The sequence below is a fragment of the Chelon labrosus genome, assembly GCF_963514085.1.
Source record: "Chelon labrosus genome assembly, chromosome: 8".
Lineage (NCBI taxonomy): Eukaryota > Metazoa > Chordata > Actinopteri > Mugiliformes > Mugilidae > Chelon > Chelon labrosus.
The window spans coordinates 3,143,456-3,169,096 of record NC_140358.1 but is presented as its reverse complement, the minus strand read 5'-3'; the positions used below and the strand labels follow the sequence as shown (position 1 = coordinate 3,169,096).

General features: G+C 39.3%; 1 protein-coding gene across 1 annotated transcript in view; it reads right to left on the bottom strand.

Moving 5' to 3' along the window:
- Nucleotides 1–25,641, bottom strand: part of fstl5 (follistatin-like 5) — a gene marked incomplete at its 5' end in the record, with an annotated part of 136,280 nt that overhangs the window by 98,150 nt on the left and 12,489 nt on the right. Inside the window, one exon of the mRNA XM_084550544.1 lies at nt 6,834–7,082. Within this exon, the coding sequence (XP_084406670.1) occupies nt 6,834–7,082 (249 nt within the window). The remainder of the gene's footprint in view (nt 1–6,833; nt 7,083–25,641) is intronic.

Sequence of the window (25,641 nt, the reverse complement as noted above, 5' to 3'; positions counted from 1 at the left end):
CTATAAGATGATTAATTAACCAGCAGTTGATAATAATGACAACCGAGCCCCCATTAAAGTTATTAAACTAGAAACAAATAACTATTGGTTTTAACCTCTCATGTTGAAAGATATTCTACCAGTAGATGGTCAACAAAGTATTATTGAGCCTTGAAGTTTGGTTTCTGGTAAGATGCGACAACACAAGATGTGAGCTGACTCTGATGCAAATTGAAACAAGCATTTCTAGTGTTTTCTGATGTTTTATTAACGATTAACTGAATACAAAATAACCATTGGAATAAATAATAAAAATATGTATTACCTACGTGCATCCTGTAATCACATAAGGGAGTTTCTCTTTGCTACTGTCACCTTATAAACACGTTATAAATGAACTGACTGATCGATTGATCCCTGATGATAATCGCAAGCGGACATGATTCTCAGGCTAAAGGCAGAGACATTAGGCGCAAAGGCGCAGGTGAGATCATTAAAACAGTGCAGGCATCAACCAGCTGCACTGGTATAGTACTTTTAAAAAGTAAAAGGATCCTAGATGTCTAGCCTAGTTTTGGCTGTTCTGATGTAAAGCCACAAAGCCATTTCTGATCAAGAGAATAACTGTGCTTTGAAATTCTACATGATGGCACCACTGTCCCTCATCAAACATGTATAGTATGGTATTAGCCTTTTGAGGACAGAATAGTAAATGTTTTAGATTTTACCCGGAAACTTTTATTTTAACTATCTGGTGAGTAATAAGTGGAAACTCTGTGACTCGTAAAGCCACGCTTGCTTTTCAAAACATGTTTTGCTGTCCTTGTACATTCACTGTAACACAGTGTCCTTGGAAACTGCAGAAAATTACCTGAATGCACCACTTGATCTTGCACATGGGAAATGTACTAAATGATTTATTTCCACTTTGAGATGTGGAATTTTGGATTTGATAGAGTTCGGACAAAATGTGCTGTTCCCTCAAATGCCAAACCAGTGCTATTTCTCACACAAGCAATGAAGTCATGTGATAACACCATTTGATCTCCACGTTGAAAAGATGCATAAACACAAAAACTGTGATCCATCTTACACTATGAGACAGCATCAAAGTAAATGATGTAATGCAACAATGCTGTAAGGAGTAAATAAAAACTCGACAAGCTCTGGCATGAACGTTTTATTGGGAGCCAAATGTCTGAAGGTTTTCTAAATGTATGATCTCCCACGTAATTGGATGTGCTGAATGTACTGAAAATTGCAACTTTAACCCCTAATTGTCTCCGCTCGCGACAATTCCTTGCTGCAGAGATTGTTCTCCCTCATGCGCGTTGCCCTCCGCAGATTGGACAGGCTTTTGTGCACCACTTAATTTTCAATCAGATCCGATCCCGGTTAAGTTGCGATGCTGTCCAAGGGGAAAATGGGGGTCATATGCGCTCCCCAGTGCTAATGAGAAGCTTCAGTCAACACATGGCTGTCATTTTTTATCCTGTCTACTACAGCAGATAAGAGGCAGAGTGAAGGTCTGGCTGACAAGGCCTGTCCATTGCCAACATAGACTCATCCAGCTGGGACCTGAACCAATAGTGATTCAACCTCTTTGCATATGGATGTCAGCTCAAAAGCAATCTGTAAATTGTGTTGTGGAAACTTAAGTCCTCAGCTTCCTTCAGTACAGAGATAGATTCTGATGAGAAACACAGAAACTGGATGCATTCAGTATCTTTTATGGTTTTATTGCAGGAAGAGAGAAGGTGAGATATGGTCAAAAAGACCCAGAGCCTACTGTGTCTCTGGCTTTTACAGAGAATTAGCGATACTTATAGGTTCATCTAAACAGAGGAAGAGCAAGGTTCAACAGAGCGATACATGGAGTTGTTTTTCACTTGACAATAAATCATTCTTCCGTGATCAAGAGATGGCCTGCCAATGATGATGTCTCAATAAGACATCACTATGACATCTGAATATAGTAAATAACACCACAATTTGCCAGCATCTGTTGTAGAATGGAGAAATGCCTCCTCAGCTACATTTTCCACTGTTGAACCATTTTGAAAAAAGCTTATCCTAAATTCTAATCTTAATAGCAGTACCACACAGAAATATGCATATGAAAATCCTCAATATAATTAAACTTATAGAAATGTGTCTTGGGATTTCACTAGCACATTATATTCTGAACATTTATGCTGCAGGATGGTCTGTGTTTAATCGGCAGTGCGACAGAGGACTGGAGGGTGTTAGATCTGCTGAATGACTCTAAAATAAGATGACCTGCACCATTAATAATTAAAACTAGGCTTTTACTGATTGTTGACAGCTACTGAAAGCAAGAGGCTGATAAATGATGGAAATAGGCCATCGGTGACCGGCTGATCACTATTTCATTAGCCCCTGTATGTCTAACTGCAAGGAAAGAATGAACCAATTTGTGGCAGTCAGCAGAGCGTTAGTGGAGCCAGAATATCATCCATCTGGCGCTGACAGTTCATTTATAGCATTGTGTTTTGAATTTACCAGCCTATGTTATGACAAGCTTTCTTAGCAAATGCCAACAATTGTGTGAGCAACTCACTAGTGAAAGAGACATCAATGTGTAATGACAACGTCTGAATGCCTTCAATTTACACAAGGGATCAGTGTGTTGGTAAAAACTGTAAAATCTGTGCAGATTAATGGTCAGATACACCATTAAGACTGACTGTATGAAATCAAATGCAATCAAACCTGTTTCAATATATTGTGTCTAGTGGTTTTATTAACAGTGAACTATGTTCTTTTAAATAACTTCATTTTCTTTATAATAGACTTACAATCGCTTTACAAACACTTTTGCTAAGTATATATACACCTTGTGCTGTTTTCATGTTTTTTTGGAGTTGTTCCTAAACTGTTTTTGTGTGTGTGTCTGTGTCAGGCTGCATCCTGCTAGGGTGGTTATGGTTGATGGTGCCTTTACATAACCAAGAGGAGGAAGAGGAGGCTGATGGATTGCTGGCCGCAGTGCAGAACAGGTCAATAAGGTTATTGAAAGTTTTGATTACATTAAAGTCAATTCCTCATTTCTTTTTGCCAACAGTGTTTACATCGATCAGGCATAACATTATGACCACCTTCCTAATAATGTGGTGTCTGGCAAAAGAATGTTGTTAGTGGGGGCCTTTGGGTCCTATGGGTTGAGGGGAGGGGCCTCTGTGGATCATCCCACAGATACTTGATCAGTTTGGGATCTAGTGAATCTGGAGGCCAGGTCAACACCTTGTGCTGTTCTTCATGGTTTTTTAGTTGTTCCTAAAGTGTTTTTGTGTGTGTGTCTGTGTCAGGCTGCATCCTGCTGGGGATGGCTGCTACCATCAAGGAGTGTCATTGCTATGGGGTGGGGGTGCCTGGTCTGGTCTAGGTGGGTGCTACATGTCTAAGTAACATCCACATGAATGCCAGGTCCAAAAGTTTCCCAGCAGAACACTGGATATTCTTAAGACGTTATTTATTTCATCTATCAGTTTTAATGTTGTGGCTGATCAGTATGTACATATATATTATAACTACAAGGAGATCTGTGACACCATACTTTAAAATAGTAGTGTGCTGAGCTAAATGCTAGGGCCAGCATGCTAACATTGTCATTGTGAGCATATGTGTTAATGTTTAGCAGGTTTTTATTTTAAAATGTTCTATATTAGTTTAGCATGTTAACATGCTGAGGTTTTTCTTACTATCCCTAAACATACAGTACAGCGGGTGAGACTATCATGAGATCTGAATGTACTACATGCCAAAATATTGGAAATGAAAACATACAGGTCATCATTCATCAAAATGTATGGCACATGGTTGCTCTAGTCCTCATATTGTCTTCCTATCGACTATGCAACTTTTATCCTCCCGGGTCAAAACTGACCCAGTCTGTTAGACTATTTATAAAGCCTAAAATATGTCACCTAATTCTGTGTTACACATTTGTAGCCAACTTCTTTTCAACCAATTACTATATATTGTACACTTCTTTTCGGATATCATGGGGAGTAGACCACATTCTTCTAAAATTATGTCCAATGAAAACATTCGAAGATGAGGACAACAACAGGAAGGCTAGAGGAAGTCAATGCATTATCAAACTCATAGGCTTCATCACTCAGAGACAACAATAGTGTCTGATTTCATGGCAATCCATCTCATGATTGTTGAGTTAAGTGACCAAATTACTGACACACTGTTCTCTCTGTAGTAAACTATAAAGAAGGTATACCATAAAAAAATATATATGTACTTGCACTTTTGTCAAATGGGGTAAACATACACACACAAAAAAGGAGAGCTGGTAAGTAAATACCAAAATAACTTAAACAAGACAAATTTGGTTTTATGCTGTGATAATCTGTATGTGAGTCTGTATGTCCATTTTGTTCAAATAATGAAGTGACACATTTAACATGCCACTTAGGGCACATTTCATTTTACCCACTAATAACCCTTAAATCATAATTACATCTAGATTTGGTTGTAAGCTCTATTACGTTTGCCCAGTTATTTGGTGCCTCCGACTGCCGCGGTACCTTTTGTGATGGCAACAAATTCCCTGCAGCTGTGTAACATTTAGGTAACTCCTCCATTTTCCAAGGTAAAGCTTTAAACGGCAAATATCATTTTTTATAATTTATGGCTTAAATTTTTAAATATATGAATGTGCCAACACGATAACAAAGCCTTTAACAGAAATTACTAAACACTCCAACAGGCTCCTGTGTCCTCTCCCTGGAGCCCTTATTCATTGAGAAATTGATTACATATCAGTCACAGCAAAAAGAAAAAAACATCTGGACTGAGGAAGGGATAGGAGGAGGGAAAAAAGGATTGCTTGTGTGTTTTTTTTTTTTAATTCCTTCTTTTGGCTCCTGTTGATCTGATATTCATTGCCTGACATTGGTAAAATATCGCACTCTGCATTATTGTGAATAGATGCTTACTGAGTGCAGAAGAAGTGGGAAGGGTAGTCTGATAGGACAGTGCACATTAAAAAGGCTGATTAGGACTGTTGCTCAGCAGGCTATCATCGATCTGAATGCCATTTTTCTCTGTAATTGGATGATGATGTGATTGGAAACACTAGTTTACCTACAATGACTTTGGCTCTGTTAATGTATGCCAAGTTTTGTACTTGTTTTGGTACCTGTAGTGAGGCTTTGTTCATCTCAAAATTGAACATTTCAGTGGTGCTCGGTGAGGAGGACATGCTGTTTGTTTTTGTTTTGGTTTCTTTTGGTTTTACAATGCGAGAGCGGTGCCCCACAAAACTCTCTGTCAGGAGGACCACAAGGACTTTCATGTGCAACAATATATAGATCCAAGACTCATTCCCAGACTGCCGCTGTATGAAGTTACTTTTCAAAGTTAACAAGTACGAGGAGAAAACTCTGTCGAATCAATGCAAAGGTAATCGCTCATGAATATTATGCATATGCTGTTTGTGAGTATTTTTCAGCTATTCCCATTGCCCTGAATGGAACAAAGGTGCAGAGTGTCACGAGCTCTTATTTCACTGATGTCTAGTATTACAGAGGGGAGAAGAGCCTTGTTTCCAGGGACTAAGAATAATTGGTGTGTTTATACAATCAATGGTAGAGTGCAGTCAACCTCCTCTGGGGAAATATGAACACTACAGCACTACCACCTGCTCCTGCCTCTAAAGCAAGCTACACATTTCAGAAAGAGCTATATGACTGCTTTCAGACCGTGTCCTTTGTTCTTTATGTTGCATTGACTATGCAGTGCTACCCGACTACTTTATTTGCCAATAAACCATACCATTGTTGCCTGTAAGTTCTGTCATGTCCTGCGTCAGCTACATCATGTCATAGATGTTATATTAAGCTGCAGTGTATGTGCTTGTATTTTGACATAAGGTATCTTTGTGCAGTAAAACATGAAACTACATCTGGATAGTAGTTGTATTGTTGACAACGCTAGAGACATCGCCCTAATTACGACGGTGCTTATCATGGTTTTCCTTGTATAATACTCCCACATGGATTCACCAACATCATTATTTTCTCTGTGACAAGATGAAAACCCAGATGCTGAGGCATTATGTTGTTAATGTGCTGTTGCTTTAATTCAAAATACTTTGTCAGGGGAAAGAAAATGTTTTCTACAAATGACTGTTGCTATCATTCTTATTGTATTATTAACATATTCATTTCATTAGAAATGTTTGCTATTTTACCAACCTATTAACAGGATGTCTAAAGGACACTTGACGTATGATAGTTATCTGTCAAAGAGGCTGCTGGAATAAATTGCTAAGATTAAGTCTCTAGCTTTTGATGTCTCAGTTATTCCTCTTCTTCAAAGCTGAAAAAGTCTTTTTAAATTCAATTTAGTTTTCCTATTTCTTCTTGCATGGTACTAACACTGCCTAAGGCAAAGCATTTGTGACCACTAGGGACATCTTTTGTAAAATGGCACACTGTTATATTGTACATGCTGTGCTCCTTTATGATGAAAGAAGGTCATTTTCCTTTATTCCAGTATAAACATGCCAGTAGCAACTGCACAGTTTGTAGGTAAGCTTACCATCAACAAAATTAGAAATCTATTTTTTAGCCACAGCACATGTCCACAATTTTCACTCGTACAAAACAATATACTTAAAATGTACACACTGCTGGTGTGCCTAATGACATTTTCCATTTTTAGTGGCTGTCACAGCAGGAATCACACTCAATTAAATCCCACATGTTACAGGGCCAACGCAACCTCACATATATCACAATGGGTCTAGTGCAGGAGCTACAATATCAACTGGACACACACATCCATCATCAGAGAAAGGTCACATCAGCTCTTACCTTTGTAGAAGCACTCCTCACTGTGCATAATGGTAATCTTGTGTCCTCTGAGACAGGAGGCTCGATGCAGCTCACAATGGTTCTGGTACAGCTTTCCATCTGATCCGCACACCGGTTTATAGTGTGGCTTACAGCGATCCAAACACTTACACTCCCCTTGGTCCGTCTCATGGTTGACCACACAATGGCGTCCCAAGCCGCAGTACTTGTGTTCGCAAGGACCTGGGTAGGCATTGTGTCCCATAAAACCTGCAAAACAAAAGTGGGGGAAGAAAGTGTCACATCTTTGTCTGACAACAACTTGTAATTCACATGCATCTGCCAGAACGGATAGAAAGCCTGGATTTAAACACAGATTTACAGTGTTTTTTCTTGGCCGCTGGGGAATCCCCATCAATACTGGAAGGTGTTTTTCTTAATTCCCAGTGTCATTCAGATCCATAAAGAACCCTGTACTGAATCTGTGCCTGCAAATTCCCCACATTGTGGCAGCTCGGTGAGTTTTCACATCCATTTCCATGGAAGATGTGGCATTTGCCAGTACTGGCGAATATGTGGCATACCTCTTATTGAGTCTACTTCAGCAGATTTAGCAATTTCAGTTGACAGCATGGCACCTAACAAAGCCATGAACAAGCTGTGCATGTGAATATTTTATGTGCATACACTGTTTAAGTGAAATCACAGCACGGAGGTTGTTTTTTAAATTACAGGTGTGTATTGTGAGTTTCCGAGACGACGTCAACGGTGTAGTAGCAGTGCAATGCAGCAGCCTGGAAATGGTTTCCAACAGTAACTGATAGAATGGTCGCCTCAGTCACTATTTCATACTCGGCTGTCTGATAACATAACATGTAAATAAGAAAAGCTTTATTGGGAATTTGACTGTAGTAAAATAAAGCATATGGAAGCACAAAAAGTAGTATAGAAGTTTACAGATGCAAAGGGTAGACACCAGCCGGCACTAGGCTGAATACAAATACAATGTCATGGCATAACAAATATGCTAAGAGGTGAATGACACTTCTGCATCATGAAGGGAAACTGCATTTTCAAACAGAGGAAGAAATGCATTTAATATCAATCAAAATTTGTTTTAGCAATCCAGTGACTGTGAGCGGCTTTCACACCGCTCACCATTTAGGTTGCTTCTTAGAAAAAATCTCATAGGAAAGTCAAATGCTGTATGAACTACAAAAAGATCCTGTTGCAAAGTATCCAAGGTTTATCTAATTTACTGGAATTAGTAAAAAGGTGTTAGTTATGGACTGACTGCGACTCGCACAGAAGTCCTATAACTGAACACCACTCGGGTTCAGATCAGGAAGGCTGTTCCTCCCGATCACACCCCTCCAGGTCACGCTGTCATTGCCCATGTGAGCATTGAAGTCCCCCAGCAGGACAACAGAGTCCCCAGCTGGAGCGCAGTCCAGCGTCCGTCCTGGAGTCTCCAAAAAGGGCGGGTACTCTGAACTGCTGTTCGGTGCATAAGTGCAGACAACAGTCAGGACCTGTTCCCCGACCCGAAGGCGCAGGAAAGCAGCCGTTTCTTCCACCTGGGAGAAGCCCAACATGCAGGCAGAGAGTCTAGGGGAAAACAAGAAGCCCACCCCGGCCCTCTGCCTCTCACCCTCTCTGCCTTGGGAGAACCTAGTAGGGGCAAAAAGCCCTGGACAGCATAGCCCCTAGGATCCTTAGGGCACTCAAACTCCTCCACCACGGTAAGTGGGTGGCTCAAGGAGGAGTGTTCTAAATATGTAGACCAAAAAAAAAAACATACCCTCTTGTGATTCTGTGTGCATTAACACTTCTCAGTGAATGACAAGAGGAGCAGGAACTAAGTAGTGACCCTAAAAGTGGTGCCTCTACAGTGTCATTGAGTATTCATTTAATTCATGGGTTCAGGAGATTAGAGTGCGATGGTAAAGATGAGCAAAATCATATGTGGAAAAAGCCTCCTTGAGCAAGACGCTTATTTCTGGATAGTGATAATGGTGCAGTCCTGCAGCAGCCCCTGAACTCTGACCACCGTGTGGAGGAGGTGAAAAAACAAGAAATGGTGGTAAGAACAGAGCCAAACATTGTAGCTTGATAGTTCAGCAGCAAGTGCATGCAACATCCCAAAAAAGTTTTGAGGATGACACCCTTTATAAAATGTTTAATGAGAACAAGATGTAAGAAATTACTGGTGTGATTTTCTCTGAGAATGGGATTGCACTGCGGTCTGCTTGCTTAACCTGTATGGACACTAATAAGTCCTAACGGGCCACAGATCATTTCATACAGTAACCCATGAACCACATCAAATATATTGGCTTTCTAATAGCAGCTTGCTCACTCTTAGATTGCCCTTTGGAATAATCCTCAAGGAGCGGTGGGGTATGTGGAGCAAGAAAAAAAAAAAAGCCTGTGAAACTGTGCAGCCTCACAAGACTGCACAGTTTCATGATGAACATATGGGAAGTCTGGCAATGACTACATGGAAGATGTAGCTTTATCCACTCGATCTATGAAAAGATGCATGTGTGTTAGTTAGGCCATGATGCATTAAACAGGAAGTCAACTATTCGCCAATCACGTGACAATAACAACACAGATGCCTCAGAGAAGACAGGTGAGGAGACCAGCGGGTCATTGCGGCAAACTAGCAACGGTTCATCAAGTGTGTGGAAATACTTCACTAAAGATGAAGGCCATTTTACTGTGACATGAAATACAGAGAGAAGGAGGCTGTACGACAATTTCCTGGTGAATAGACCTTTACATGGAAAAGGATTCTGGGATATACTGCCTTTTTTATCCCGGCTACATTATCCTACCTTACAACACGCTATGAAGTACTACTAAACGCTATTGACGGTGCCTATTTATATAGACAATGCACATCTGCAGCGCACAGTATTGATGAGCTCATGTGTTTATGTTCAGTTCTGTTGTGCTCTAATAGTTGACATTGTTGCTGTGGTTGTGGAGCTGTGGTTGTGTTTTTGCCGAGCCAGAGTCACATATTAGAAGTGTCCGACTGACGGTGTTTATGGTGTTGGTGTGGGCTACAGCCGACAGTAAAAGCTTCAGTTACCTTGCAGAAAAGCCTCTGTGGCTTCCTTTGTGTGAGACGCTACAATATGAATTCTGGTCAAGAATTTTCATATTTCATTGTAGCAAAGCATTACTTTCTACTGTGTTTTTATGTGTGACGTCATCAACTGGATGACATTGACTAGACTTTCATCAACTGTTAGTGGACTTTAAATAATCTAAAGTCGTTCAACCCCTAGTGTTAGTACGTTGTCCTTCAAAAACAGCCAATGAGATTACAAAATATATCTCACATGACATATATTTTCACAAGCTAAACATTTGAATGGCTATAATGAGAGTTCAAACAATAGCCCATCTTTACATGCAAACCACCAACTAGTGGTGATCTGACAACAGACAGCAGTCCCACATGCAATAGCCTCATGAACCACTGTCATAAATTATTTTTAATAAATACAGTATAGATCAGGGCGGCACAGTGGCACAGTGGTTATCACTGATGCCTCACAGTAAGAAGAACCCACGCAAAACCGTGTCTGAGCAGGATCTCTCCAGGTACTCCAGCTTCCTCCCACTGTCCAAAGACATGCTGGTTAGGTTCATTGGTGATTCTAAACTGGCCGTAGGTGTGCACTGAGTGCGAATGGTTGTGTGTCTCTCTGTGTTAGCCCTGTGATAGACTGGCAAAATGAATAAATGAACAATATAGATCAAATTACATGCCTTGCGCATATTAAGTGAGCAGCATTTGTTTAATGGAAGGCACATAAAATGAGAGGATCACGGTTTCATTTGTTTAACTAGATCCACAGCCTTACTACTTACTAGGGAGGCTCTAAAGCATAGATATTTATGTTTTTTTAAGACAACATATTGCTCAATAAAACTCAGATGACATCTGGAATGGGCTGTCCTATAACTAGTTCAGCTAGGTTAGTTGCGTGTTGCTGCAGCAGCTTGATGTTACTTTAGTATCAAGACAATTTATTATATTTACAAAAAACAACCACTAAACCAGATTATTTTTCCCAACAAATGTTTGTGATATTAAGATACTTATACTGGAACAACTGGTCTGTTAGACAATTATAATTATCTGTCATAGTAAAGGTATGATATGGAGTGTAGTAGTGTCACTGCCCACTCACAACAACACAAGTTTTTGTAATATCTTGCTATAATAAATACAATACATATAAACACAATTACCAACAAATTCTGGGCAGCTTAGCTACAAGGGTGAACTGATCTAATAAGAACTGCTATGTCATTAGTGGTCAATCACTATAAAACAGAAACAAAATACTTTCATCTTGTCTGATTGGTTGCATGCGTCATACTACAAAACTGGCCATGTATCGCTTCAAAACCAAACCAGATGTAATGACAGATGATCAACAGAATGCACTGGTTTCTGGTGTCTGCTGCAACATACAAAAATGAATCACCAAATTAACAGGTGTAATTAGGCAATACCTTAAGCTAGCGCTATCATGGCGGCTATCTATTGCCAAGTTTTGTCGTTCGTGCTGTTAGTGGACACCTCCAATGGTGTCTGGCTGCAGTATAGGTCATAATCTCCACCCCCTCCATATTAGTGGATGGGACTTCGGCCAAACTAAAACACTAAAGTACATGTCAAATGTTTTTGTTTTGTTTTGTTTTTTTTCCAAGGATCTTTTCTGTCATATTAGGTAGTTAATTTAATGCTGATGCATACTCATGTCCAATTTTAGTTACTTCATGCTATAGAAACAGGACGACTACAAGCTGCACCGCAAACCGCTCTGTGAAGTGGTCCCTTAGAACTATGAGAGTTGGGAAAAAAATAAATAAAGTACAGTATATAATCGAACATTACCATGCAACTAGTGGAGGCAGAGCAGAGTGCAGTATTAATTAAAGAAAAACACGAGTCCACTCTCAGACTGTACTGCGCTGGTTGGCCAATGCAAAGAAGTGGGGATGCGTTGTATTTAAATACAGTCTATGGTTTGGCCTCATTGTCTAGTGAACTACTGTATCTGGGTTATTGCAACAAATTGAGAGCCTACTGTTAGCATTCACAAGTTTAGTTCCTAACATACTGTGAAGTAAACATAAAGCTATAACTCTACTGGCATGAAGACAAAGATTCAAATCAATGTGTCTATACAATGTTCACTGGCACCACAGTGAGTATTCATATTGGATACCTACAAATGGTCAGTGTCAGTCAGTGACTGTACATAAAGATGAACAAACCCTCCATGACGTCCCCATGACCCACAAGATTCCTGCAGAGCGGCTTTGAAGCTCAATGGGGGGTTTAACCAGTCAGGCCTGACTCTGCCCATCTCCCGGCTAACTCAAAAATGTGCTGGAGCCATTTTGGTAGCTCAAACCTGTTTATTTCAGCTGTAAAGTGGATAATTCTAACATGGAGCTCTATGGAGATTGCTTCGCATTTGGAGCCAGCCATTTGTCAGTTTTAATGGTTATGTAAAGGGAATGCAGAGCACTTGGTTATAGCTAATCGACTCCTTTCACTGATAAACAATGTCACAATACTTGTCTAGGAACAAAATATTGCCAATGCACAAACGGCAGTAGGCATTATTTTTTCTCCTGAACATATTATCCAACTGAACTGTGAGGCTGCCATGAGGAATGGTAACATGACGCAAAGCAGAAGGGCATACACACACATTAATCACACAGCACGCAACATGTTCCACGGCTGACCAATAAATATTGACCAAAGAGCGGTGCTTTACTGCATTAATTACACTCTATGATGCATTTAGCTTTGAGCAGAACAGTCTCCTGATCTGTACATTCACAGGACAAGCAAGATGAATAGCCAGTGTTCACAGACTGCCTAAGCAGATGGTTACAGTAATGCATTAAAGAAATGGCTTTGCTCCCGAGATGAGATACATAACATACTGTGTAGATGGCATCAGTGCCTGCTACATTTATTAAACAATTGTTATTTTGCACAGTGTTTTTCTATAAAGTCATATATCCAGTTACAAAAATGTATTATAATCACATGCATTTAAAGATCTCTCAGTTATAGTGTTCATGAATATCTAAGCTCAGTTTTAACAGGTGGACGTCAGGGTAAGCAAACTGACTTAAAGTGTTAAAGTGTTAAGCCCCATTCGTTCACATCCCTGGCATCCCCCCTCACACAGCCCTGCATTATCCTCTAGCCGTCACAGAGGATTTGGACGAGATACAAGTGTGTACACTGTGACCTGATTGGAGCCAGTCAATTTGCTAGTTTATTAATTCCCCGCGGTGCCCTGGCATAATGATCATTCGGTGAATTTGTGTCGCACAGCCAGGCATCCTCTGCCACCAGCAGGGTCAGCGAAGGGCACAGTCATTTGTTATCAGTATGCACATCCAACTGTCTGGTCATCAGCTGACACAGGAGACAAATGAGGAATTGTGTGCAGGCATTCATTTATTGATGACCTATTACGTTTCAAAGCGCAGACAGAAATTCGTGATGCCCAGTGTTCAATGTGACCCACATGGCCAAACTGGACCTGTGCACTTCATTTTAGCACTTTTTATGAGATGGTGTTGTCTAGAATTTCAGTTTTGAGATTTCAATAATCATACATGGTGGGAAACAATAACTTGACTTTCTTTTTTTCTTTCTTTTTTTTAAGCCAGCATAAAACTTTCAAAAAGCCTGGTCTACAAGACAGAAATAGAACAAACCTTTTAATAAAATGATCTGCTTATTACATTAGTACTGTTTCATGTTGCTGAGTTTATCCCTTTTCAGGCTGCACTGACACATAATCTTAATCATCAATGACATAAATACATTGATGCGTCACAGTGTTTACATGCACCCCCAATTATGGCAGCTCCCTATGCCAGGTATGCTTAAAACGATGCTTCATCCAAAAAATCCAGAATATCGGATTATGTGTTAGTTTTCAGTGTCTGGGAGTTGCCGCGGTGTCCTCATGTGTCGCATTTTAGAAAATAACTCAACATAGACTCTCTAGAGTAGATACTAATGGACAGAATGGCAGCTTTCCGGTGCATCTGCAAGTGGTAAACATTTTGTTTTTGTGCATAAAACAATAAACACAGGTTTCCATTACCAATTTGAGTGGGTGTAAGCAACCTTTAGCAGATGAATAATACAACTGCATTTCCAATTCCATCAGGAAAAATCACTAAAGTTAAATCATACTCAACACAATGTATGCTAATAAATGGGAGATTATGGTAAACAGCACCCATCCTAATTAGGTCCGCACTGAATTTTAACTTTAGTGATGAATGCTATTATTAGGTAAAAGTTTCTTCGTCCATTGATTTCGTGGTATAATTGTTTATTATGAGAGAATGTGTGAAGAAAAGGTCTTAACCAACGGGTTCATCGATTATTCACATTTCCTCCAAATATTACAGTAGTAGAACACCTCACCTTATTCTGTAACGTATACCTATGAGATTCAAACAAAAGATATTGAGGCACAGTTACCAGTTACTGACATATATAGCGGTACAGCTGTACACTATTAATGGGTAACTGTGAGAATTAATCTTAGACTCAGAGGCTATGCAAATCTCTTAACACTGTTTCATAAAGTATCATATTTTGAAAATAGAAAAAAACTCAATTGCTGAGAATGGCACTTAGACAATTAAAAAGAATTATCTCATTAAAAACCAAATGAAACCATGCCCTGTGCAGGTGTAACGTTAACCTTTACTCAGAACGTGTAGGCAACACCAAGGTCCTGACAGATGCGACTCTGTGTGCATCATCTGAAGGGCATCATCCCTCGATGCATGCATAATGAGGTGAACACTGTGTAAAGGGATAACAGACGTACTTGGACATGGCCAACATAATCAGATTGTCTTTGCAGATGGATCAAAGCCTCACTATTGCAGGGGAAAAAAATGCATAATGGAAGCTGCCCTCCACAAATATGTTACAACCTGCTTTCTTTGTAAAGCCATTTGAGCTGATTCCTGACATCTCTGGGGCTCAGGCTGCATCTAAATGCTCACGTCCACTTAAGAAATACTGTTTTTTTTTTACAGTTTTGGACATGCACTTCAATAATGTATCTTCAGCATTTTGCATTTCTGCCAGGGCTGTGTATTTTCTTCCTAAATGAACAATGTTGGTTTAGCATCTATCTGATGTTTCCTTTACAACAGCTTGGGGTCCTGAGGGACAGAACAGCACGGTAAACAACAGTCAGAGGCTCTGAGCTCACTCCGGGCACTGAGTAAAGCTGGCCCACAAGGCCCATGAATGTGAACCAGGGGGTGCACATCAGAATAAAAAACAACTAAAACAACTTTAAACAACAAAATGCCACATCCCCTCCCACCAGCTGATTGTTCGATTAACTTCTCTGAAAGTCTCTCAGCACACACTGAGGCTGTGCCTTAAATGCCTAGAGAGCTGCAGACACTGCACAACAAGCATCTACAGTACCAGTGGCAGTTAAGTGTATTTTTAGCCAACCTGTTGTCATGCAAAGAAAAGCTTTAATGTATTCATGGTTAAAGGTCTGACGTCATCCGCCCAGTGTCTTCCACCACAATGACTGAATTTTACTGCGACCATTAGCAGCATCTCTAGAACAGCATGCTCCTGAATGTCACCAATTTGTTGACAATAAATTATCTGTGACATATTTATGGAGGAGGAATTGCAATGGTCCTAAACACGACTTTTCAGCCAGGTGTGTACAGTCGTGCAGGTTTCATTTTAGACTTGAAATGATGGAACAAGCAGGGGATTATTTTTGCCCAGTGACACCTTAACAAACCTGCAATCACTGAACCACTTATTGAATCCTACATTAGGATTGTCGCAGAAAAGAAGGAAAATGTATTCATTTTGTCTGGTTTGGCTCCGTGTAGTCATCCAGGGGCTCACAATTCAAAGTCGCACCCACAAACAAACGCACTGCCAAAGGATGCACTTTGTACGAAAAAATAGCTTGAAGCAATTTTTCATGCACATTTTCCTGGATATTCAACTTAGAGGTTTACCCACAATCTGCAACTACAAACATGTTTTAAAATTCAGCTAACGGAAGCTGAAGTTTATTCCAAGCACACAAGCACAAATGTCCATAATTACCACATGTTTATACTGAGCTGTCAATTTGTAAAGCTTATAAAATGTTTTAAAATATGGAATCACATGCTGAAATTCAAGTATGCTTGGAAAATATCAGAGAGGCAGAAATACAGCTGGATATTGCTTTATCAAGTCTAAGACTCATTTCTTTGTCCCCTAAGGTGTAGACCTGCTGACAGACTTGTATCCATCAGTGTCGTTATGGAGATGTTGTGTTATCACTTGCTGTAATGCACTTCCTTCTCCCAGCGAATGCTAATTGCAGCAATGTGACAGCACTTTTATTCCTGGTGGCATAAACAAGTCTTGAACATTTTATGAGAAGCCTTTTGAGGCATAAGAGCTTTTTGACCTTTCGGGGCAGAATAACACGCTATGTGTAAAACATTGATGCCTTCCCTTCCACCTCAATGAGTCCGTTGCTATAGTGTTTTCACAAAAATGCAAAAAGTCCTGTGATGTCTTCTTCATTTGAATTTTATGGTCAACCACAATCACCACATGACTGCAGCATATAAAATTTAATTCCATAGTGTTTTGATTTGTTTGCCCCTTTCTTTTGCCACTTTTGTTTACGAAATGAAATTTATTCTGACTGTACCTGAACACAGGAGAATACAGAGGAAAAACTATTCTGTTTTAATGAAGGCTGAGTTCTGCAACCTACTCTCCAGTTACTGTATAAAAACATTCATGGTCAAGAGAAAGCGTCTGCATTCACATTTTAGACATTTAACTCTTATTCAGGATGACTGAACAGTGAAATGAAATGCAGTTAAAGCGTCCTGAGTAAAATTTACAAGGGTCAAAGCCACTATGCACTGACAGGAGTGGTGTGAAAATCTCGTTCAATGGAAACTTGTTAGATAAAGAAATACAGCGAGGAGAAAATGTGTTATATTTCAAACCACACATTTCAATGCCGGTATAGGAGTGAGATATCTGATAGGGGGGTGTTTACATCCATCTTTTAGATTTCTACCAACACTACTGACAGCACATGAATAGAATGTGCTTGTCGTTCGTGAAATCTTTGTGAAATAACAGAACAAATCATGTCCCATTTATTCACAAAAATACTGTCTGACACATTCATCACAGACCAGTGAGAACAAAGAACAATGTGTAAATACAAATTGCAACTGTAGGATTAAACAGCATGTAAGATCTTAAGAGCAACATCATAGCTATCCCATATAGTGGCTAATAAAAGTATAACCCCCACACTAGATTCACACAGGAAATTAATCAGGCAACACAGAGATCCACAAGGAAAAATAAACTCTTTAATGTAGTGAAAGCATTTCTTTTAGGATTAAAACATCAAATCTTTTTCTTCCCACAAGGTTTTCAATTTATGCTAAAAAAAAAAAAAAAAAAAGTCTGTTGTTTAAGTAAACGCTTTGTTCTAGGATGCTCGTTTATATCCTAAGTGCAATTTCTGATGCTGAATTAAATTATTATTACCTATTTATTCTAGTTTGCATGTGAGCTTCAAATACTGCATGATGACAAATGCTGATTATTCTTTTGTGTATTTAGTGTATAATAAAAAGATTATTTTTGTTTTTCCTCACGGAATCATGCTAAGAGTACTCAGAGCAGTGATAACTTTTAGTGTGGGGTCACTTTATCAGCTGATTGATTATCTTAACAAGGAGACAAAAAGGCCACAGAAAAAACATCTATTGCCTGCTCTTATAAATAAGCTAAGCAAAGAAAACGCTCCCATTTTTAGCCAACACTGTCCACTAGCATCCTGTGCTAATGTAAAACAAATGTCACCGACACCTGATGATATCAGCTAAAATTAGTTCATGTTATTACTGTAAGCAGTTTAAGACTTGTCAAAGCCTGGTTCTGTCTGATAAAACACAAGTGAAAATTGTCATGGCTGCAGTTCCTAAGGTGGTCACTAGGGGGTCCATCAAGCCGACAGTCAGCCAGTATCAGGGAATACAGATTACTGCCACCTGCTGGTAAGAAGATTTATTTCCTTTCATACAGGTGCAGAACGTATGTCTGTCAAAACGCTAAAGCAACTATTACACACAGTGAACTAATAATAACACAATAACTGCTAAACCTACTTAAATTGAGTAAGAGAATGAAATTGTTTCATTTAATCCAAATGCATTATTTGAACAAACGACTAAATGTCAACCTGGCGCTGCTTACTGCGCAGCTGCAGTGTTCTAGACTTAAATGCAACCGTCAGATCTCCATTTTATTTCTACGGCAGGTAATGTAACGAAATGCCCATTTTCAATTCAGTAATAAGTAATAAAACAACATGACGTAGCTGAGACATATGCTAAAAAATACACTTGAACTGCTTATCTATATAAGAGCACCTGTTTTTTTATTGAGATACTTTATACATTACTTTCTCCTTTCCTTTCAGACAATAAACCTAACATTCATGTTCCTCAGCCGATACTACAATTTTTGGAAACACCTACACAGATGTTATATAACTTACGGTGCGATGGGAAATGCAGTCATTTGAAACATAACGCTGTCCAAAAAAATAAGCTAAAATATATTGAATTGCAGTAACCAGACTAAAAGAAGTGTGTTACTTCCAGCCTCTTACAGTATGTGTGTGTTCTGGTCCCTGGCTGAGTGCACGTGTGAGAGAGTGGATGAAAGCACCTGGAAGCCACTTGGCAACTTTCCGTCCCATTTCATTCCCTCTCCTAATGACTTAGCGTGGGCCCGGCTCCTCTCTCATTCTGTCCACATCAGGATGCAGCACTGAGAGTGTTTCCACCAACAACCCCATTTATCAGAGATTGCCGACTAATCGTAAGCACCCCACACTACAACCATTTCTGCTTCACCTTACAGTGGGCTGGTTGGTAAGCACACAGCAGAAAGAAGAGTCCCTTCTCATTCCAGATGGGAAATCTTCTCTGTTGTGAAATTGGTTTTAAGATGGTTCTGGGAATTTGTGTTTTCTGTGGCTCTTCTGTTTGGACAGAAATATTCATGTAAAAAAAAAAAAAAAGAAAAAAAGTTTGTCTTCAGTTGAGGTTTACCAGGGCATCCTTTGGTTCATAACAGATAACACATAACACGCATTTTCTTTTTTGTGGAATGTTTCAATGCACATTAAAAGCAAAAACCCATTTTGTTTACACAATGACTGCAAATAACTTGAAATTTTGCTTAGCCACTCAAGGTAACATTGCAGTGTCCGTGATGTGAGAGGATTAACCACTGAAGTATTAAATATAATAGGAAAAGTTTCAGCTCATGATGACTATAATGCACGAGTCTTGATTCCCTGCAGTGAGCGCTTTTATTGTGCAGCCATTATTTGAACAAAAAACTGTGCAAGTCATTTGCCAGCGTCGGGCCATGGGTGAGCGTCTGTGGCAGTTGTTTTGGTGGCATTTCCCTGCACTGTTGGCACAAGTTGGATCCTTGTTGGCAGCTTTTCATCAGTTTCAGCGTGTTGAATCAGCCGCGGAACAAGGCCGTTACAGAGATCAGTCACAAGCAGAGAAACCATGACAGAACTGTGCTAGCTGACAACTGGCTGGAATCTTCGTGGTGTGTTCAAGTGCAACTTTTTGATCCAGACACAGGCAACGTTTATTTAAATTCAATGTAGGCCAAAAAAAATAAAAAATTACACCAAAACATAGGTCATGGACTGAATAGCCCAGACTTCAACGCACACAATGTTACTGTCAGACAGGATAGAAATAAAATACCATGTCAGATTTCATTTTGAAGAAAGAACAGAAGAAAAACAAGTGTAGTTGTGTTTGTCCTTGAACTGCGGACATAAACTAAACTGCCTGCTGAGAACAAGGCAAGAGTTAAACTGACTTTATTTCTCATGCAACAGAGAGAGAAAAGGGAGATTTGAAAGATAGTCAAGAATCAGAGTGTGTTAGACACACTAAGACCTTAGCTGTTTTCACACATACGCTTCTGTATCCTAAATGCTGTCTAGATATTAGTACTCCCATCACTGCTGCAAGGTGATTATAGAGAACCTCGTGGGAAGTTTTCGATAAAGACTTCTAAGAAATCTTTAGAAAGTACTCCTGTAAGGGAAATTACATTCATCTTAGACAGTGTGTACAATAGCACACAAGATCATTCACTGTGAATTGGGCTGAGTGGATCTCTTCTGAACTACTACATGTTTGGACACTGATGTGTTGCTGCCATTCAGATGAAAGGTACATTAACGTTAATCTTGGCAAGAAGCAGGAACCAGCCTTCAAGATAATGTTCCTTCCTATGATTACTGTGTTGACCTTCAGATAGAAAAAAAAGGCACTGCTATTGCCAACCCTTCATCATTATCCACTATAAGTAGCACGGGTTCTTGCAGATCACTAAAAATTATTGATGGATCTCAATTAGATTTGTCTCACACCATTTAATTCTACATATTCAGGATATGGTTTGCCAAAAATATTATGGGCATCAACATCCTGGGAGTCATTTATACGCTGACGATGAGTGTCGATGGTAATATTGTTGATCTTGCTAAGCGTGCAGCACGTTATGCTTCCTTTGGCAGTTCTAATGATCACCATGACACCCATCATTCTATGTTTTATCCTTGAGCGTGTTATTATTTTCAAATACGCAGTTTAGTGTTCTTTGAAAGTTCATTAACCAACTCAAAGACCTGAAAATAAATTGCATGTCATAACAGTATGCTATGATGTCACTTGTGAAGGTTATTATGTTGGGACCTAAGACTGTCAATCAGTCAATGCGTAGTTCTCCCTCAACGCAAGACAACTATGATTGTCTGGCATCTAGATGTAACATTGATGTAAAAATATAAAAAAAAAAAAAAAAAAAAAAAAATAGAAATGTCAATAAATGAAAGCCCCCAGAGAACTGCCTTTAAACCAGAGAGAAAAGTCAAACAGCTACCTTACAAGTGAAGCTGCATGTCCATGGGTGAGAGCAGCCCAGACGTCTAATTTAATTGCCATTTAAAAAAACAACAAAGGTTGTAGCTCATTAGAAAGTCTGTGTAAAAGGAGGAAACATTTGTGTCTTTCAAATTACAGTTCACACTATGTAGAGGCCTGCTGGTTTACATTCAAGCCGTCTAATTAGGAACTGACTGACAGCTGGAACACCAGGTGAGAGCAGGTAGGATGAAACATAAGTGTAGTAGTTTGTGGGATTTGTTTTAGTTTCCTCCTCCATCGTTCTTGTTAAGGGTTAGACCAAGAATGTCACTGGGATGAAAAAAAGAAAAAAAAAAAGAAAGAAAAAAAACAGCTGCCTCATTCATTTCATCCAGACCTCTTCATTGGAACAGCAGGTGTCCTGACCCGAAGGACTAAGGTGACTTGCCCACCAAAATAATTCAATGTGACTTTAGTGGCAGTGGCCAAGCAAAACTGAAAAATGCTCTTATCTGATCCAAAAAGCTTTTTAACACGCCATCCTAATTGCACTGTTTCCCAATATTTTAATAATAAATGTCACCATTATAAATTTACAGACTTACAAAGTCTTTGGTATTATAAATCCCTGTGCAGTGATAAGCCTTCAAACATATGGATGTTATCACTCAAATGGACTAATTGTATTTTATCTTGAAACGGCATGACAGCGTCTGTGGGCGCCTGTATATCGTGTTATTTTAAGAAATGCTTTACATCTCAGGAGCACATATGTATTTTGGCTTTATATTATGGATCACAGTGGATTTGAACTAGGGATGCACCAATCCACTTTTTTCACTTCCGATACCGATATCTGAGGTTTAGTATCAGTCAATACCAAAAGGAGCTGAAAAAAACAAAACAAAAGCTTCACTAGCTTGGTTGTCAGATATTCAAAATATACAGCAATTAGCTCTTTACAATGGTTTAGTGCAGTTGTGCAAATAGAAATTAAACATCCCTTACAAGCACACTATTAGGTGGAAACTTTTCACCTCTTTCCTTCACCGCCTTCAAAGTTAGCTGCTTCATACCGCCTCCTTTCTGTTTATTCAGTTCAACAAACTCAGCGTGCTCTTTAGAGTGAAATCTCTGGAGATGCTTGATTAAGTTGGTTGTGTTATAGCTTGAAGTTTTACCACCGCCACTGAGAACATTCACTGCGCAGGTATTGCACGTAGCCGTCGAATGTGTTGGCCGTGGTAGTGTGAATCAGTTCCAGATGGCTGATCCTTTCGCTTGCTCCATTATTGTCACCAATACCTGATCTAGAATTTTCTTCAATATCAGGACAGATACCGATACCAATATCGAATCGGTGCATCCCTGATTTAAACATTTGAATAATTAATATAGATTCATGTTTTAAATTCTAGTCTATTAAAATACATGCATATGCAGTTCCCTCACATCTGCACTGTAGTTGTATAAGTCATTTAAATTCAGTGTACATGTTGGGAACAGCCACTTATCACACATACTCTGGGTTACCAACCATCAACTTGAATTTTAATCAAAGATTTATCTTGCTATCACAGGATACTTAAGAAAATGTTGTAAAAATTGAGCAGCATTCAAACATCAGTGCATGATTACCAAGATGACAAAATGTTATAATATTTTAACATTTTTTGGACGGTGCCGTCAGACTACTTATGGGTTGTACACACCAGAAAACATAGATATGCGCAGCAACTTAAAACTGAGGCGGAAGACCCGAAGTGCAAACACAGCCTAATGCTTTTTGAAGTGCGGTGTGACCATGAAAGGTATAGGCGGCTTTTTCCCCTGAGGAAATGTCAGAGTTGTACTGTACAGTATTTAGGACAGACATGACTGTCCTCTAATGGCTTAGTGGGTCAAGGAGCATAAGTGGCCTGCAAAGCTAGTCAGAGAAGTCCTGTGGGGATTCAAAAGGCAAATCATACAGGCTTTTTTTCTTTCAGCAACTCATCTAAGACCGTCAGTGGTGCTTTTAACCAGATGGTGCAGTGAGGTCCAACAGCCTCTCTTTAAAAATGATTTCCTTCCCTGCCCAGAAAAAGACTGCACTCTGTGAGTCTACAATAACTTGATTAAGACTTACTGTATGAAAGCCATTACAAATTAAATTGTGGCAAAACTGTGAGGCGAGGTGGCACAACAGGGAGTCATCCAATAATACTGTCTGGGAAAAGTGCAGTGCAATGCAGCGTTCACTGCTCCTCAGTACAGCTGTGACGAGTTATTAAAAGTGTAACCCAGTCCCAGGGGGTGGTGTGTAATTTTAGAATTAATATACAATTTAGAGCTTGGTGTTTGCAGCTCTTGAATTATTCAAATGTACTTCTGCTATGTGCGCGGGTCTGGTGGTGGTGGGGGGGGGGGGGGGGGGAGGCAGTTGCTGTGCATACAAATTAATATATTATGTCAGTATATGAGAGAATGGGAGACGACATAGATTAGGGGAACATAAACATTTGTGCCAGGTTACAAAACAAGATGTTTGCAGAGTTCAAGCCTGAAAGGCTGTAACATAGTAATGGGAATAGTCTAGAGTGTTCAGCTGTTATTTAAGAATGATATTAGTGTCGGGCAGTGGGGAAATATTTCTTCAGTGGCTGCACTTTACCAGGTTATTTAGTCACAAAACACATTGTATCCAGGTATGAGATTTGATTAATAAGCTACCTACGTACTGTATATTAAACCAGTAAATATGACTGTAATCAGAATAGAGTGGTATTTAACCAAAGGTTCAGAGGGTTGTGTAAATGTCAGGTAAACAGCAATGTAAGGCTGCATCAAACAGTTAGTTTTTTGATTCTTCAGTTAATGTATAGATTTCTTTTTTTATTGAAATTTTCAAAATTACTCTAATATGACAATTTCCAAATTTAACTTTTACCAAATTATACCATTCATAACAAAAGTTCAGATTTATGCAGCACAGACCTAATTCAGAAAAAAATGTTGTTGACCATCTTCTGCCACTTTTGCCACTGTTGCTTGGACCAACTTACAATGTGAAGGGAATCTATGTCGGTTTGTTTACAGGGCAAAGCGTGTAGACAAGTACACAAAAAATGCAAGGGAATTAAGTTTACCTCGTTCAACCCAACATTAATAACGACATTAAAAGTAGGAATCAAAATCGTCAAATGTTGCTGCTTATCATAAGCAGGCTGCAGCAGATCACTCCACGATACCAGTGTCAAATAGTCGTGGAACTACATTAAAGCAACTCATACTGAGATGTTATAGATCAGATGCCTTTATAACGCATAAAAACAAGGAAGTGTTTCACTTGTTTTGCGTTCAGAAGGAAAAGAGAACTGAATTTAGACATGGAAACCTCTGAAGATGTCAAGAAGAACTAGAAGAACTGAAATCAAGTTAAGGGGAATAACAGGAGTAAACAATTTATGGATACTCAGACATAATTCAAGTTTCACTTACAGTTTATAATGAGAAGTTCTGTTGTTCTTGTCATTAAGTAAATGACAATCCTGCTAAATTTGCAATCCCAAACCCCAGTACAAAGAAGATGAAGGAGGATCTAGCCTCTATTTTCTCTAATTGTTTCATCTCATCATCGTTAGTAAGCATTGAAAATGTTGTTAGGCAGCCGGCTGCAGTAATATGAACACAAATACGTGATTTAGATAAGTGATGAAATTAGACTTGTTTGTTTGTTTGCTTTGGCAGCATCCAATGGACAGGTGTGACCCGACAAACCTGATCACCGTCTTTCAAAAGCGGATTACGGAGAGCATCTCTAGGTTTAGTATGCCGTTTTTAGTGTTTCACACATTTACCTAAGAATAAACCTGATGTTGTAAATTTGAAAAATCTATAAATAGTAACAGTTTGCTACACTAAATGTGGTCTGATAACATCTACAATAACATTCAGTGTCTCATTTGCACACCATAACTAATAATCCTACCCAACATAGCTACCACGACTGACATTTTCTATATGCAACGCAGACAGCAAGATTATGTTAAAAAGTTCCATCTGGTTTTTCATACGGCAAAATCAGTCTATTTATTCTGTTAAATTGCATTTCACCAGCAGCCCAGTGTCTTGCTACAGCCTGCATAACAAGCTGGGTTAGTGTGGCACATGCTTCGTTCCAATACTCCAATTACAGAGCATCCTGGGAGACGGCTAGCATTTGTCTGTCTCTGTCTCTTCTGTGTTGACATTCAGTTAAGAGTTTATGGAGCGGTGAATTCTCCACATCTATAAAAATATGTTTTGTTTGTTTTCTCATCCACACAGAATGTAGGAATGTAATTTCCATCGATCCATTTTTGAAACTCATCTTGCTCAGGGTTGGAGAATACATTAGGTGAAAGACTGGGCGGGAGACACGCTGGACAGGTCGCTAGTCTATCGCAGGGGAGGAATATAACAGTCTCGGACAAGAGAACTCATTCAAGTATGTATGAGTGTGCTGGGGACAAGACTAAGTGGGAATTCACCACTCTACATTACAACTCATTGGTTTTTATTATTAACTATTTTAAAAACATCAAGTAAAAATATTTTCCACAAAATATGCAACCTTTGGGATTGCTTTAGGTCACAGAGACGGAGAAAATTGCAAACTTAAATAAATGTATGTTAAAACACAGAAAAAAAAAAATAAAAATCTACCAAGAATTGTTCTATAATGTTTGTAAATGTACCTGACCCATTGCAGTCTCTGCTGCTTCTG